Genomic DNA, 16,288 nt, shown 5'->3' with positions numbered 1-16,288 from the left:
AGAAAAGGAGCAAAGAAGACGGAATATCAATGCGGTTTTGTTTTGTCGCGGGATGCGCGTGACGTACGATCGTTGTTGAGGACTGCCACATTCCGCGGACATTGGCCACCGGGCAGATCCTTATCGGATCTTTCTCTCTCTCTCTCTCTTCTCTCTCCCTCTCCCTCCCTCCCTCTCTCTCTCTCTCTCTCCTTCTTTCTCTTTGCGTGGAAGCCCGGAAGACTTGCTGGCAGAAGGTCGGATGGAACGAGTTTATATATCGATCGTGTCGGTGTAGAACGTATTTTCGGGACGATCTGGCCGCCGGCGATGAACGGTACGTACGAGAATCGCTTACGAATAGCCTCTTCGCGTCCTCCTCCTCATCGTCGTCGTCGTCATCGTCGTCGTCGTCGTCGTCGTCGTCGTCGTCTTCGTTGTCGTCGTTGTCGTCGCTGGATCGTCTCTTTCTCTTTTACGCATCGAAAACTCGCCCCGAGCCGTACTGAAAGAGAAAGAGGAAGAGATGCTCGAGGTAGCACGGGAGGTCGCGAGAGAGCCGGGCTAACTCGTTTGTTGGTTTTTGTTTGGCACGTACGCCGACAACGCGGCCTTCCTCGATTCGATCTCGCAGCGACGCGAACGATTTTTGGAATTTTTCACGTTCGCGCTTTGCGCGAGTTTGTCGAACGCTCGACGTCACTCTCCAAATCCCGGATCGTTCGTCGAGCCACCGAGTCCGAATCGAACTCGATGATGAATCTCGAATAAAGAGTCATTTCTGTCGATTAAAAGCATATTTTGTCGAGACAAATGCGCCACCATCGACGATCGACCAAGGATCACAGGATATTCGTTGCGATCGTTTCCGTTTCCATCTCTCCCTCTTTCTGTCCGATGACATACCCACCTGGGTCATTACGTCCGACCTTCCTAGCTTCCTCCCGCTTGTCACGTAACATCCATCTATCGTATCTCTCTACGTGCGAGCTCTCTTTCTCGTAGAAAAGTCTATGGCAACTGCGTAAAATCTCCATAGCATATTTTAACGCAGCGTCGAGATTTACTCGTACTCTTGTAAATTCCAGCCTCACCACATTTCTCGGTAAGATTCGACGAATGAGTATCGAGAGAATCCTCCGAGTATTCTCTCTCTCTCTCTCCCTCTCTCCTTCTCATTCTCTCGTTCTCGAGGCTACGTTTAATTATAATTGGCAAGCGTGGTCCTCGGTCACACTGGCAATTAGTCATGCACGACAATGGTATTTCTGCTGCGGAGGATGATTGATAGTAACGGATGGTACGCTATTGTCGACGTGCGTGTCCGACCGGGAGAGAAACTTGGACGAGCGCGCTCTCCTCTTCGCCGTAATGATATGCCCTTTTGTGAGAAAAAATCGAGTGATTAATATTACCACGTTCACCGGCGCTACTCGATACACCTTTTTTCGATTTATGAATTCTCGACTAAATCACAAAAGGAGAGAAAACGAAAAATGATTCTCCGATGTTAGAGCAGAGCGTGACGAGTCGGAATGACGTAACGCACGAAATCGCCAATGAAAAATCTTCACCGGACACGAGTGTCTCAGGTCAAGAATCTTCGAAGGTCGAATCTCGAACTTTCCCCAAAGTCGGTACTCGAAGCGTCTCGAAAATTTCTCGAGAGGAACGGAAAGCTCGCGATAGGAGCGATGAACGAAAGAGAAGAAATGGGGAAAAATAGGTCGTACGACGAACGTCGTTTTCTCGAAAAGAAGCGACGAAGTCGAAGAGATCCTCTCGCGCGTAGTTAGAGAGAGCGAGTCGCGGGAAGAGGGAGACGGCGGAGGGTGGCCGGGCATTTCTCTCGACTCCGCGCGTCGTTCGTCTCTCGGTGAGTCATTCCTGGGGCCCTGGAGCCCCGCGGCATTACGGCCTGGCGCCAGTGTTGCGCAACACAAGCGGCACTCTCCTGGTCAACGGGAGAGTGCCAGAGGACGTTCCAGCCTCTCCGAGTTCGCTGAAATCTACCTGCCACGTAGCGCGGAATAATTTCGCTCTTATCTTCGACAGCACGCTCGACGCGTTGTTCTTACAAACTTTTCACCGATTCCTCGAATCTTCGATCGATCATCGCAACGTTATCGCGCGCTGAGAAGATAAGAAACTCGTACGTTGGCACGAGTTGGCAAGAATAAAGCGCCGGAGAGTTTTTACGGAGCAGAAATAATATATAATCGTCGGTAATGAGATAAGACTTCTACCAACCTCTTTGTTCTCCGGAGTAAGACAGAGAGAGAGAAAGAGAAAGAGAACTCGCCCTCGACCTTGCTCGCAAAGACCACCCAAGGACTCGAACTCGTTTTGTGCTCGGAGAAGGATCGAAGTGGCCCTTCGTGCTACCGAACGATATCGCTTCGAAATTGCTATCTTTTTGCTTAAAATATGAGCCATATTTCATGAAGCATTCGGAGTATATACCCTTGTACTATATTATCCTGATTTCCATCGTAACGTTAACGCGACGTGTACGAACGGGTCAGGAATTTTATCTCCTTGCCACACGGGACAACGGAACTCGTTACGAAAATTTCCTCGTTAATTAGAATCTCCGTACTCGGCATCGATAATCGCCGAAATTTAACAGCTCGCTCTCCTCTTGAAATAATTTATTGATCTTCTCATTACTAACGAGCCGTAGAGAGATAGAAAGAGAGAATTCCGTAAGATATGGTGTGTCGTGAGTATAGCGACGAAGCTAGGTACCTTCGAAGAATAATCGCCGACCACCGAAACGATCCTCTCGATATTCCACGCGAGAACTCTTTTCGTGTTCTAATAGTATTTGTCACGCGAATGCGTTTGCACGGCTTCGATTTATAACTCGCGCCTCGCTAACGGATGGCACGGCTTTCCGAGAAATCATCGAGTTTTCTCGTTAAGACGAATTCTTGTTCGGGCTTGCGATCGATTCGGCGCTCGTCGGTAAACGCAGAACCCTTCGTACGGCGAAGACGAGGGCCCTGTGCCGATTGCCGGATCAGGAACTATAGGTGTCCAAAGACTCTCATAAATCTCCTCCTAACGCTTGCTTTATTACTCGTAATCAAGCAGCCATGAATTCTTTCGAGATCACCTACGTTATAGTTGGCGACTCGTTGCCCTCGACGCTCCACCTTTCCGCCCTTCCTTCTTTCTCTCGACGCGCTACCGGTTCGTAGACAGCTATCGTCGGCCGATATTTTATCGCGAAAGTCGTCGATCGGTAGACGGTTTGGTTTCGACTCAACAGCTAGTTCTATTTTCAAAGGATCGTCGCTTCGGTAGCCGTAGCCAGTCGATTCGAGCGAACGAAACGGTCTCCGGGATCATAGACGTTTTTCTAAAGATTCGTTTGTCCGGTCGTGCGCTGAAAAAGTAAATTAACGACGTACGAGTACGACGATGAAAATTAATTCCGATTAGACCTCTGCTCTCTCGCTTTCTCGCTCTCATCGATCTGGCGATCCCTGCTCCAGATACCGCGGAGCTATCTCGCGTCATTCCTCTTGTATTTAATAATCTATCCCGAACGGAGTGCTCGGAATCCTCAAAAAGAAGCCGCCCTTTTTTTCCAGCGGCGTCTAATAATCCCCCGGATAGCCATCGAAACGATTATCGTCATGTTACCCTTCCTGCTTCTACCGGCTCTCACCCATTATCGCCACTTACGAACGCGTAATCGCTTCTGGACGATGTTCCCGAGTGGAAACTGGAACGCTGCGCTCTCGAGGATTGTAAGGTACGCATTAAACGAAGATACTCTATTTTAGTTCGTGCCCACGAAAAACCTCTACTTTTTTTTATTCGGCATTTTCTTCTCGCCAATGTGCGATTAAAAAATTGTACATCGCGAGTGAGGTACAGCGATCCGAAACAGTATTTGGCAGGTAATTTAAAAAGCGTTGAAACGACCGCGACGAAGCGGCGAATAAATTTAATCGAGTCAACGACCCGTGGTATTCCTCGAGATTTTCTTAGCGTATCCGAGATACGCGACAACAAGAGCAAAAGCTTTGACAACGAAAGATCGTTGCGACGAGAGGTGGTGTCGGTTAACCGCGAGGAAAGGCAGGACCGTTCGTTTTTATCGTCAAAAATGATATGGAAAGAGTCGGCGCGCTTTCAAAAATCCGTAAGACCGGCATCTTACGATTGGTGGCTCCTTTTCCCTTCCGTCGTGGCCTTCGAATGGAAGCACTTGGAGAGCGCGAGCCGGTCCGAGCTTCGATGGTAATTACCTTTACGATCAATCACAACGCTCATTATCTTTAAGAGCGGCGTTACAAGCGGCACGGCCTTTACTCGTTATAGGAGGAGAAGAAGATCGGTAACATCAGAGAACGAGAGATATACGAGTATATACGCGCGAAAGCGTCGCCTTTCGACGATTACGTACGCATTTCGTACTCGTTCGTTACTTGGTAATTTCGTTCGTTGGCGTTATCGAGAACGCCCCTCGAAAACGTACGATCGTTTCTACGAGTTCTCTCTCGATTTTGCCAATTTCTCTCTTTATTTTTTCCTTTTTTTTTTCTCGTAGTAGCTGGTACAGGCTTGGTTCACGAACAACAGTGTCTCCCGTTGTCTCCCGACGAGAAATAGCTTTCCGTCCATACTCCTTGACCGTACGCATAGATCGGCGAAACTCTAAGCGAGTCTAGACAGGGATCGTTTTCAGAGCGAACGAAAACGCGATTAGTACCTGTCCGCGAACGATTAATAACGTCTTCTCTCGCATCCCTATAACCGAGAAGTGTGTCCGGACTTGGCGATCGACTCCCTGTCGTTCGTCGAATCCACTAATTAATCTAGGCGGATGCTCGTAATAATTAATCACGCGTCTCCGTTGTCGCACGTTCGGCAAGTCTTCTCTGTCGGCTAGTCTCGAATCTCACGTCCATTATTATCGAAGAGAATCTTTTTCTCGATTCGGAGGAATTCGCGGTGGTACGTCTTTCGGCGAACGTTTCCCGATCGAAAACTCGTCTAGTAGAACGGTGATTACGTTCCTTCTCCCTTCCCGCCGCATCTTCCTGTAGCCTGTGACGGTGCTTAGAAAGAGAGAGAAGGAGAAAGAGAGAGAGAGAGAGAGAGAGAGAGAGAGAGAGAGAGAGAGAAACTCTCTCGCATTAGAAATAATCGTCGGCTGTCACGAGGCTCACCCGGCTGACCCTTTCCATCGTATATTTCGCTCGGTAATAATTGTCAGTGATAATTCATTTCGTCCGAAAAGGTTGGATGTATATTATCGTGCAACGCATCAATTACCGCGACTGATCGCCAATTTTATATATACACACATTAGCGATAATTGTTTCTGGTACGTGCATATACGTGTACACGCATATACCCCGAAGAATCAATCGATTTCTTTGGCACTTTCGAGCGACGCTGCCACGGAAGAAATTCGTCTTTCTTCGAGCGTCATCGACGCGCTCTTCGACGGAGAGAAGGAAAATCCCGAAGCACGAGAGCCAGGCGTTCCTGCACAGACACGCGGACAGGTGCATCGCTCGCAAATAACAGTAATCGTGTGCGCGATTTTTCGTCGTCGCGCGGTAGCTTGTAATTTGAAAAATCTATCGGAGGCGTCGCGCCTAAGTATAATAAGAAGGCGAAAGGGAAATAATCGTCATCGTCCCGAGGCACGGTATCGTGGCACGTGATTCGACGTGTCACGAGCAGGCATTTCCGCAGCGTTCGAGTCATACGTGACACGGTCTCTCTCTCTCTCTCTCTCTCTCTCTCTCTCTCTCTCTCTCTCTCTCTCTCTCTCTCTCTCTCTCTCTCACCCTCCTCGACCTTCTTCTGTCTCTCCTCTCTCTTTTTTTCCGAACCACGTGATATTTGGCATTGGAAATGCAAGACGCGAAACGCGCTCTGCACGCCGCTCACGCCCCGATCGGCGACGATTTATAAACGTTAATGGGTTAATATCGGTGGTTCCTGCCTCAGTAGTCCGACGAAACCTTCGATCACGTTTCCTCTCTCTCTCTCTCCCTCTCCCTCTCTATCTGTTCGCGCACACAGACGCGCGCGCGCGCGCGCGCAGCCAAAGAGGGATCGGATCGATGGGACGAAAAAGTAGCCGACCGGCGGAATAATCCATGACTTCATATTCCCTGCCCTCGAACGGATAGTTTTCTCTCGCGTTCCAGAGCTTTCGCGGTGGCCCCTCTCGGCATTCGGAGTCCGCTCTAGCGAGAAGGCAAAAAAATATATTTCCGAAGAAAGACGCTCGCTTCGAATCTTCCCTTTCTCGTTTATCGATCCCACGAATATCGTGGCGACAAATAATCTCTTTTTTATTTACGCTTATTTACGCTTATCTTTTTATCTACGCTCTGTCTTTTCGCACGGAGACGTAAAATTAGAGAAGCAAAGGGAGAAAAGGTTCGTGGGAAAATCGAAAGCTCGTGATATCTCGACGAGTTATACCTCGGACGTGGATAAGAAAAGACGATAGGGTTCGGTGTGGGCCGGCGAGTATGGAAGACAGGAATCTCGATGCTTTCGACGAGAGCTTCGCTTGGAGTAGAGAACGAGGGTGCGATGATACGATCGATAGCACTCGTTCGTCTCCGAGCGATACGTTTGACCGGCATTCGATCGACGAATCTCCGCGCGTCAACGTTTTCGTGCTCGGACGTTGGCGCGTCGTCGTCCTGCTCGTTGTCCTCCTCGTTACGCAACCCCGAGTCCTAGTACCTCGAGCGAGGAGAAATCGTCCGATACTTCGGATTCCGTTTGCCTAAAAGGTTTTACCTCGTCGATCGAGGAATAAAATTCTTTCTTTTTTTTCCCTCTTTCCTTTTATTTCTTTTTTTCGTTGTTTCCTCCACTTTTTTCCCCATACCTTTGGTGGATAAGGCGAGAAGCATTAAAGCGCGAGTATATCGGTAGCGAAAGTATCTTCTTTATACTTGGGAGATATCCGGCCGGTGAGTTACCGCGTATGAACCTGTTTGCGATCGAAAACTTCTTCCCAGCCGGCGAGAGAGAAGAAAGGAGACGGAAGGATGGTAGGTATGCTCGCTCGGCAGATCGGAGATAAGCCTTTCGAGTCGACAGGAACATCTCCTCGTTTGCGCCGATCACGTCGGACAAACGCGATCGAGAAAGCGTAATACGCGATTATATGGACGACGCACGTTACGACTACTTGCATTACCTACGTTCCAAAGTGAATTTTCAAATGTACTTTCTAGAAGAATTTACTTTCTAGTATAAAGTATTCTGAAAAAAAAAGGAAAAAAGAAGAGAAAAGAAAATATCTATTCTTTAGATCGGACAAAGAAAAGTATACCCTTAAGCATTCTTTGAAGGAGTCTCGACGTCTCTCGCAGAAGCTTCGAACGCTCGATCAAAATCCAAAGCGTTCAGAAGCTTGAAAAAGAATGAACGGCGAGGAAGCTGATCTGATCGATGGTTCGGGTATCGTGGTGCGTAACTATACGTGCTCGGATCCTTAACTTGTTAGCCAGGATCGCCGATCTGTGATTAAGGTAACGGTAGTCATCAATTCGGCCACGTGATCGTTAGGCTGTCAGCCGACGACCGACATTTAAGAGATCGCCGCCGTGAAATCGTCCGACGTAATTTGCCACCTCTCGACGGCTCCAGCCGTGAAAACGATATTTTCTCTTCTCTCATTCGCGCTCTTCCCCCCTATATATATATATATATATATATATATATATATATATATATATATATCTTTGACTCTCCATCTCGACTCATTCAACTTTGAAATTCTCGAAGTTTAACAAATTCTCGAGCCTACCCATGTCAACCAGATCGAGCATTGTTTCAAAAGTACGAGCTCGAAATAAATCGGCGCTTGCTACGGCGTTTATCCATTTTCTTATCCGGAGGCTGCTCCTTTTGTAGCGTCGCGACTCTGTCTCGAGAGAATTATCGTCGTGCTAACGAGCCGCTAACGAGACTCGTTTTTATCTTTTTTTATCGTCTTCTCCTTCGCCTTCGTTCTCTCTATTCTCTTTCGTTTACCTCCTCTTGCTTCTAGATTTCGTTTATCCTGAAACTTAGAATTGCTTCGATCTCCTTTTTAAGTCTTCATCGAGATATAGAAAGTCCGCGAGGAAAGGAGATTGAAAACGTACTACTCGCGGAAATTATCGGTATCCTTTCCTTCTCTGTATCATTTTGCTTTTGAACGAATGGAAGGGAAATAAGGGAGGCTCGCGGACCACGCGGAGAAGATGGAAATGTTTCTATGATCAAGGTTCTAATCGAAAGTATTCGAGGAGGGACTGCGAGCCGCGTTGCTCTCGTCGATCGCGAATCACGATCGAGATCATAAGTTTCGTAGGCGGAAGGAAGGAAGGATCGCGAAAAACGGGGCTTGCGTCGATGGGAAACGGAACGCCCATCGATCCTTCCTTCTCTTTCGTCGTTTTCTAGATATTTCGTGACGAGGACGGCAATGGCGATGCCAGCAAGATGGCCGAAGATCGATCAAAGATCCTCCATTGGTCGATCTATCGTAATCTCTAGAAGCGATCGTGGGCGACGAGCGTTTTCGCGGATTTATACGAGCGTCGCTCGATCCGATGTCCGTCGTTGTCGTCGGTGGAAACCTCGGTGCGAGCGGAACAAAGGATGGAAAGGTAGATGTACGTCGTGCCGGCCGACTTTTCGAATTTCCTGCCTATTGGTTCGGACGAAAAAGAGGTTCGTTCGACTTAATTACTTATTTCATTCTCACTGAAATCGATTATTCATTGGAGTCACTTTGCTCGAAGAGAGATGGGAGATCGAGTTCGTGACGCGCGATCATTAATTATACTTCGCAATTAGCAGCAGTTGACGGAAGCGCGAACAATAGGGCCGCGCGAGGCGCCGACGGGACGAAGACGATGATTAAGACACGCCGGCGAGGCGTCCTGCCAATTCACGATGACGATCGGCGTGGTCCGACGATCGAGATCTACGATGGACGCCGTTCGAACTTTGCCCTCGTCCTCTCTCGGAAAATCGATTTTAAGAATAGATACGGGCCGTCTTGTCACCGTTTAACCAAGGAATTTCCTTTCGACTCTCCTCGATGCGTCGACACGCACGCACGTACATCGAGTTTGTACTCCCCGAAATTCGATCTTTGAGCGTGAAAAGAATCTCGACTTAATTGAACTCCGTTTGGAGGATCGAACCACTACCGGAGAGCTAGAACGTAGAACGCGATATAGTTTCTCTTTGTTTCTTTCTCTCTCTCCCTCTTCGAACGCAGGTGATCGAAGATTAAAAGTCGAAAGACACTTATGGCTTATGACAAATGTAATCTACTACGTGACAGCTCAATCGGACCCTAACAGACGTCCGAGAGTAAACACGGCGATGCTCGCGCGTATGTTTCTTTAGCTTCTCTCTCTCTCTCTCTCTCTCTCTCTTTAGTTTCTCTTTTTAGATCGAACGATATCTAACTAGGTTATCGCGAGTAAACGTCTAACGGATACTTCGCGCCTTTATCAGAGATATCTCGTTCAATGTATCATCTAGACCAGAACGTTTAAATTCAACACGATCTCCCTTTGTCCGGGTCTCCGGGAGACTTTTCTCTCTCGCAATCAGCGGAGCATTCCGTGATTGATTTATCAAATTTCCTCGAGCTCGAGAGTTATCGTTAGAAACGCATTTAGAAAGGTTCAGGAGGAGGGCCGATCGTTCGATAAGTTCCCGCGAGTTCTGCGAAAGCAACAACATCAACGAATGCATCATCGCTATCGATGTCATTAGTAATTTTATATTCATCTTGGGGCATTCAGCGGCACCGTTTCGCAGACCTTTCTACCTTGCCGCGAAGCGATTTATTTCCAGTCGCGTAACCACCGAGAGATCACCAGCGGGTCGAAGTCATTTTTCTCCTTCTCTCCTTTTCAAGCCGATTATTTTTCTTCGGCTTTGTACGGCTTTGCACTTTGTCTACGAAAACGTGGAACAATAGAGAGCGTAAACGTCGAAAAAGAAAGGAAGCCAATTCTTTGCGCGAGCGTACGATTCTTTTATGATTCGAAGATACAATGCAAAGATATATTCGTAATAATCGTTCCTTCGCTTCGGACGGGAGAAAATGGCGAAAATCTCGACGGTAGAATCTTCTCTCCCTCTCTCTCTCTCTCTCTCTCTCTCCCCGTCTATCTCGAGAAGACCCTTCATTAGCATCGATCGGCGATCGCGGCGTGGGAGAGATTGTTTATCCTGTCGGCTCGCCTCGGTATTCCTGAATCTCGACGTCGAGAGTTTACCGCCTCGTAACTTTGCCGAGGTTAAGGTACCCACTAAAGCCTCCGCAGGCTCGTCGTCCTCTCTCCTTCTTTCCTCTCCTCGCGCCCTTCTTTTCTCCCTTTGCTTACGCAGCCTCGCCTTCGCGTTGCCCTCTTCCTCCTCCTCCCGCTCCCGCTCCCGCTCCCCTCCTTCCTTCCTCGTCTTCCTCGACGCTACGAGTCACGGTTGCTGCAGCCACCGCCGTCGTCTTATCGCGTTCCCATACACGAGCTTGTGTGTTTTTGCGGTTGTAATATTGAGTCGTCAGGGAACGCCCACGCGTACCGAGGGAGGTGGGAGCCTCGTCGAGAAGGAGGGCTAAAAAGAAGGCGAGAGGGGTAGACGTAGGTGAACCGCACGCAACGTGGAAAACATGCTCGCGCGATAAATCTTCCTTCGTACGGCGCATAATTAGCTCCCTTCTTTTCCTCTATTCGTTTTTCGGCAGAAAATAAAAAGAGAGGGCTCCGGATAAGGGAAAAGAATTAAAGCCCCTCGTTATTCACCGTATCGCGATAACGTTCGAGTAATTACCTCGAAAAAGACGTAAGGAGGGGGCTAGGAGGACGACGCATTATGCGGGTGCTCGGGAGATCGTAAGAGCGCGCGTTCGGAGGTCATCGAGACGCGTGCCTCGCCGGATAAAAGCTGTAAATTAGGCCCTCGCCACGTTCGTCGCGTTTAAGCGAATCGGAGAAACGGCCGGCACTCGATCTTCTTCTCTCTCTCGAAACGTCGTCGTGTACGCGTGCGAAGAAATTCCGAGGTAGTGAGAGAGAATAGGAGAGAACGAACTCGACTACCGATAGCGCGAGATACGTTTCTCCGTTGTTTTCCACGTCCGTGTCCCGCTCTACGAAAACAACAGGATAAATCTTGGAAATTCCACGAACCGATCTCACCTTGACGTCGTTCCTATTTACCCCTCGTAAAATCTTCGAAATTCCACGAACCGATTTGTTTCTTGACATTGTTTCTATTTATTCCTCGTAATCTATTGTACTTTTAAAGACGCTCGTAGTACTACGATTACTTGAAAAAAGATAAACACGATACGGCCTTGTATTTTCGCACGTATCGCGAATATAATTTGGTTCTCGATCGAGGAAACGAATTGCTTGATGCGTGCTTGAACGTTCCTCCTTGTATTGTACTAGGGGAATCCGTGATGGAGCGAGAGAAGGGGGTGAAGGAGAAGGAAAAGGAGGTGGAGAGGAGGAGGAGGAGGAGGAGGAGGAGGAGGAGGAGGAGAAGGAGGAAGAAGAAGAAGAAGAAGGGCTCCTTTGTGAGGCCAGCCTCAGGAAATCAGGATTGATATAGGGCTGCGGTAGGTTCGCTCGTAACTTTGTCCCGCGGTACCCGGGACGGTCTTGATTCATTAATCACCCTTGTACGAGCTCTGAACTCCGGGTGATTAGCAGGCGTGAACACCGACTCATGAGGGATATATACGCGATTGCCCCGGCATTGTCGACCACCGTGAACGTTCCGCGACTCGATTGAGACGTCCGTCTTCTTCCTTCTCCTCCTCTTCGAAAATCTATCCCCTCTCTCCTACCGGACTACCATCCATCGTTCTTCAACAAAGCCGAGATGGAAAACGTAACGCGAATCGGTCTCCTCAAAGTTCGACGGCATCGAGTTCCCTTTAAAGAGAACGCGTATACGTACTACGTTGCTTTCCGCTCTTTCGTTCGAGAGCTTCCTTTCTTCGTTCTTTAAAATTGTTAAAAATTCAAGAACTCCGGGATATTTAAAAATACCTGCGCGATTGTGTACGATGGTTTAATCGAAGAACCACCCGTTGAGTTTGGTTAAAATCTTCGCGGTTTCGTGGGTGTAAGTTACGAGGTAATTAACACGACTGTTAGTTACGACGCGATCGCATCTTCGAGCTCCTTCGAACGTATCAAGGACCTCTTCCTCGTACCGGTCCGCTCTTTCGCAATCGTCACCGACGAGATAAAAATAACGTGAAAGTGGCGATCGTTCGCGATTAAAATGACGTCTTGATAATAATCCTCCGAGATCATCGAGATCTTTATCAGCTTTCTTATTTCGGAGGATCGCTCCGTTGGCGGACGAGTCGAGAGAGAGAGAGGGAGAGAGAGAGAAAGAGATTCTTGCGCGTTTCGCGCTGCGCTCTCATTAGCCCTTTGCAGCTTCCGAGAAAAGAGATCATCGTACCGCGCGTGCATTCCTACATTTCTTCTATCGTCGATAGAAAAGATACCGAGGGAACACATCGTGATCTCTCTCTCTCTCTCTCTCTCTCTCTCTCTCTCTCTCTCTCTCTCTCTCTCTCTCTTTCTCTTTCTCTCAATAAATATCCGAAGAGTCAGAGCTTCGTGGAAACGAGGCGTCGTGGAAAAAAGTCTCCGCGCGATTTTACAACGAATCCGAGGAATACGACGGAATTATTAATTAGTCGTTTCTTTATCCTCGACGACGAGGATAAACGAGACCGCGGAGACCGTAGACGTATAAAATTAGCAATTTATTTCCATCATCGAGATGCCACATCGATTGTTTCGTCTTTCTCTTCTTCTTCTTCTTCTTCTTCTTCTTCTTCTTCTTCTTCTTCTTCTTCTTCCTCGGCTTCTTCTTCTTCCTCCTCCACGTCCCACGAGGTTTCATATTCGAACGGATTAACGGCTCCCCCTTTTTATTTTATCGCATTTAATTGGTTTCATTCCGAAAAACAAGGCGGTCGCGTAACTCGTCTCGAGGCATACGGTCGAAAATATAGACCCTTCTTTCGTAGTTTTATCTCGACAAAGAGATAGAGAGAGAGAGAGAGAGAGAGAGAGAGAGAGAGAGAGAGAGAGAGAGAGAGAGAGTTTATTTTCTTGCGAGTTGGTTCACGATATTTCGCACAATTCGAGAAGAGAGGCTGATGAGGCTCGCAGGTACACACCTGGAACACGCGTCGACCCACGCAAGCACGCACGCGTGTACGAGCTATCACGCCTCCACGCGTGACGTCACACCTGGCTATATCTCGTAGAGAGAAGAGGAATAAGAGGTGGAGAGAAAAGAGGCCTCGATGAAGGGGGAAAAAAAGGAATGACCCGAACCGGTCCTCGACGGGTCAACAGCATACGCGCGCCACCCCCGTAGAGTCCGTCGTGCGATGGCCCGACACGCGCGCCGGTAACGGGTGTCTCGGAAAAAATCCATTACAGCGAGGGACTAACTCGGATCGCATCGAAAAATTCGAGAAAAGCGTAAGAGTTCAGGCACGATTATCTTGGAGAAAGAGGGTGCCGGAGTGCGCGGAAAAAGAAAGAAATAATATTCTCTCCGATCGTAGCGCTGTTACGCGAGATAATAATCGCGAATATTAACGGCGTTTCGGAAGTTCGATGAGAAGGACGAGAAACCGAAGCCACTAGCAAATTGCCAGCGGAATACTCCGGGCTCTCTGCATACCATACCAGCCGACTTTTACTGCTTCGAACAGGCATTCTGCCCATTTATCATTCGCAACGTGTAATCGAAAATAGAGGAAGAAAATCGAGAGAATAGGAAGAGGCGTCGTAAGTGCTACCGACTCGGCTCGCTCGTCGCGAAGGGAGGAACTCGGGAGAACTCGTAAGCTTTGTCTGTAAATTAATTAGAGAAATCGAGAGAGCGAGAGAGAAAGAGAAGGAGAGCTACTCGGTTCGTCCTTCGTTATTCTCGTCCCACGTGAAATCCTTTTGAGAACGCGCTTTGCGTCGGTGTACCGAATATTCGAGAGGAAAGTTCTGGAACGAGGCGCGCGACGGTAGCGAATCGCAAGCGAGCGAGCGAGCCTGTGTTTGTCGTCGCACGGTTGGCTAGTTATGTGCCCAGGTAGGTCTAACTTAACATTACCGACACGCGACCCACACACGCGGCGCGCGCGCGCCTCTCTCTGTCTCCCTCTCTAGGCCAACGCCAACGCACTTCCCTCTCGTCCTCTTTCCTCCGCGATCTCTCTCTCTCTCTCTCTCTCTCTCTCTCTCTCTCTCTCTCTCTCTCTCTCTCTCTCTCTCTCTCTCTCTCTCTCTGTCGTGATCTTTCGAACGCTCGAGAGAGCACGCGGTAGTACAAGGGAATAAGACGGAAATAAGATACGACACAGCTGATACGCCTTCGCCCACCGATTACGCGCTAGGTGTATGTCGAAGATCGTCGATGATGTCATTCCCAACTATAAACCGCCGCCAAGTGCAAGACACTCAACCACCGCGACTTATACCACTTTATAATTGCCCTCTTATCGTTAACATATGGACCGTGACAATCCGATTAACAGATCAAACTATTAAATACATATCTTTGCTTCGATAACCAAATTCTGTTTCTACGATTCCTATCTCGATAACTACCGTAGCACCTAGGATCGTCTATATCGTAACTCGATAAGTAGTCGTTACCGAGCGAACGATAAAATTGATTAAAGATCGTTTAGAAGCTTTCGAGCGATCGGGATTGAGTTGGAATCCTTGGTCGTTCGAATAAAATTCAATTGGAATCAACGGTCAGGCTGTAAGTAGTCAACAAATAGTCGTTCCCGTGATCGAATCGCTAATACGGCTTCTATAAACACGGAATTCGAATGAACATCGAAGTGAAGGGAAGTTTGTTCCGCCGTCGGATCGAGCGGCGTCCGCGACATCAATCATCCTGGACCGAACGCTCGAGACTTTCACCGTTCGTTACGACGTGGTCGTCGTCGTCGTCGTCGTCGTCGTCGTCGTCGTCATTGTCGTCCTCCTCCTCGTCCTCGACGTATCATTGCCGCTCAACGAGTAGTAGCTGTAATACGTATTATTTCATAGGGAATCTCGTCTTTCATCCTTTCGTTATAATTTCTCGTTATTAGTTCGTCGACGTTTACGGATCAATCGAATCCACGATTGGAAAATTCATCGAATGCGGAGAATCTAGAAAACGAATCGACTCGTGCGAGGCGAACTCGCGAAACCTACTCCGACGAGAACTCGGACTCGGAAGCTATCGACGTTCTCGCTTTCTACAAATATTTAAAGTTCCAGCGTGTTGGTATATACTCGTAAAGAGGAGAAACGAGCCGGCGAGTACTACCGACGCAACAACGGCGTGTTTCTCAGGGCCAACTTTATCGAGGAAGTTCCGAGGGTGTGGCGGGAAGAAGTATTGAATTCATCGGTACGCATTGTCGACAAGATATACGAAGCTGGGGGTTACGGGTTAAGTGGAACCCCGTACCGTCAGCGAGAGAACGCGCGCTCGTGATCGTCCGTGCTCGTTTCGCGCGTATCGGTCTGCACCGCACGAGCCTACGGAGCTCGCGCGATTTATAATCGTACTTTCCCGCTTAAACGGGTATAGAACGAACAAGAACAAAGGAACGCACTGCTTTACGATCTCCATCCTCGGCACGGTAAAAAATCTCATTCCATATCCTTCGAAAATGAATCGACGATAATCGAATGGTCGGTCGGATAATCCTCCGATCTTTCTCGGAACGTCTCCGGATCGTCGTTCGATAGGTGACATCATCGAGGGTAATCGTAGAAACGAAATCACGACTTCGTCGAGAGAAATTTGAATAATTACATGGAATCGTATCGCGGTGTAACGAATCGACCGTGGGACGAGCCCGTGATGTTTCATTAAGAAAGTCATTTTTCACGATGCAACGTCGAAGCGCGTAGGGTGTTTTATTGGCAGAAAAGGATCGATTAAAAACATAAGAAAGAGAGAGGGAGAGAGAGAGAGAGAGAAAAAGTCGGACGGGCATTATATATCACGCAGGGTTCATTCATTAACGCTATTGACTTTCGGACAAAGAGGACGAGCTCGCGGTACTGTGTAGCAGCGCAGGGAGAAACGGTAAGAAACAGCGAGGCTCGTGCGTGGACATTGTACGTACGTACATACGGGCCAAAACACAAAGCGCCGGTATCCCCTGACCTCTGACCCAGCCTCTAATGAGCGGCAAAGCACGGCTATTGTGAGAACACCTCCTCCTCTTAGCCGGATCCTCCAA

General features: G+C 48.5%; 1 protein-coding gene across 10 annotated transcripts in view; it reads left to right on the top strand.

The window, feature by feature from the left end:
* The window catches only part of LOC122628217 (myocardin-related transcription factor A), a 184,641-nt gene that overhangs the window by 115,258 nt on the left and 53,095 nt on the right, over positions 1-16,288 (top strand). The window contains exon 3 of one of the 10 annotated variants that reach the window (XM_043810345.1): positions 3,579-3,742. The exons of 7 other annotated variants lie outside the window; for them this stretch is intronic. Coding sequence is in view for 2 of the 3 variants with exons in the window: in XM_043810261.1 (XP_043666196.1) it covers positions 8,577-8,697 (121 nt within the window). In the remaining variant the exon portion in view is untranslated. Of the gene's footprint in view, positions 1-3,578; positions 3,743-7,755; positions 8,698-16,288 lie in introns of those variants that run through there. 2 more of the 10 variants (XM_043810261.1, XM_043810271.1) reach the window with 2 other exon arrangements.

The sequence above is a fragment of the Vespula pensylvanica genome, chromosome 1 (assembly GCF_014466175.1).
Source record: "Vespula pensylvanica isolate Volc-1 chromosome 1, ASM1446617v1, whole genome shotgun sequence".
In the NCBI taxonomy this organism is placed as follows: Eukaryota; Metazoa; Arthropoda; class Insecta; order Hymenoptera; family Vespidae; genus Vespula; species Vespula pensylvanica.
Note: the sequence above shows the minus strand (reverse complement) of the source record. Positions and strands in the feature narration are given on the sequence as shown.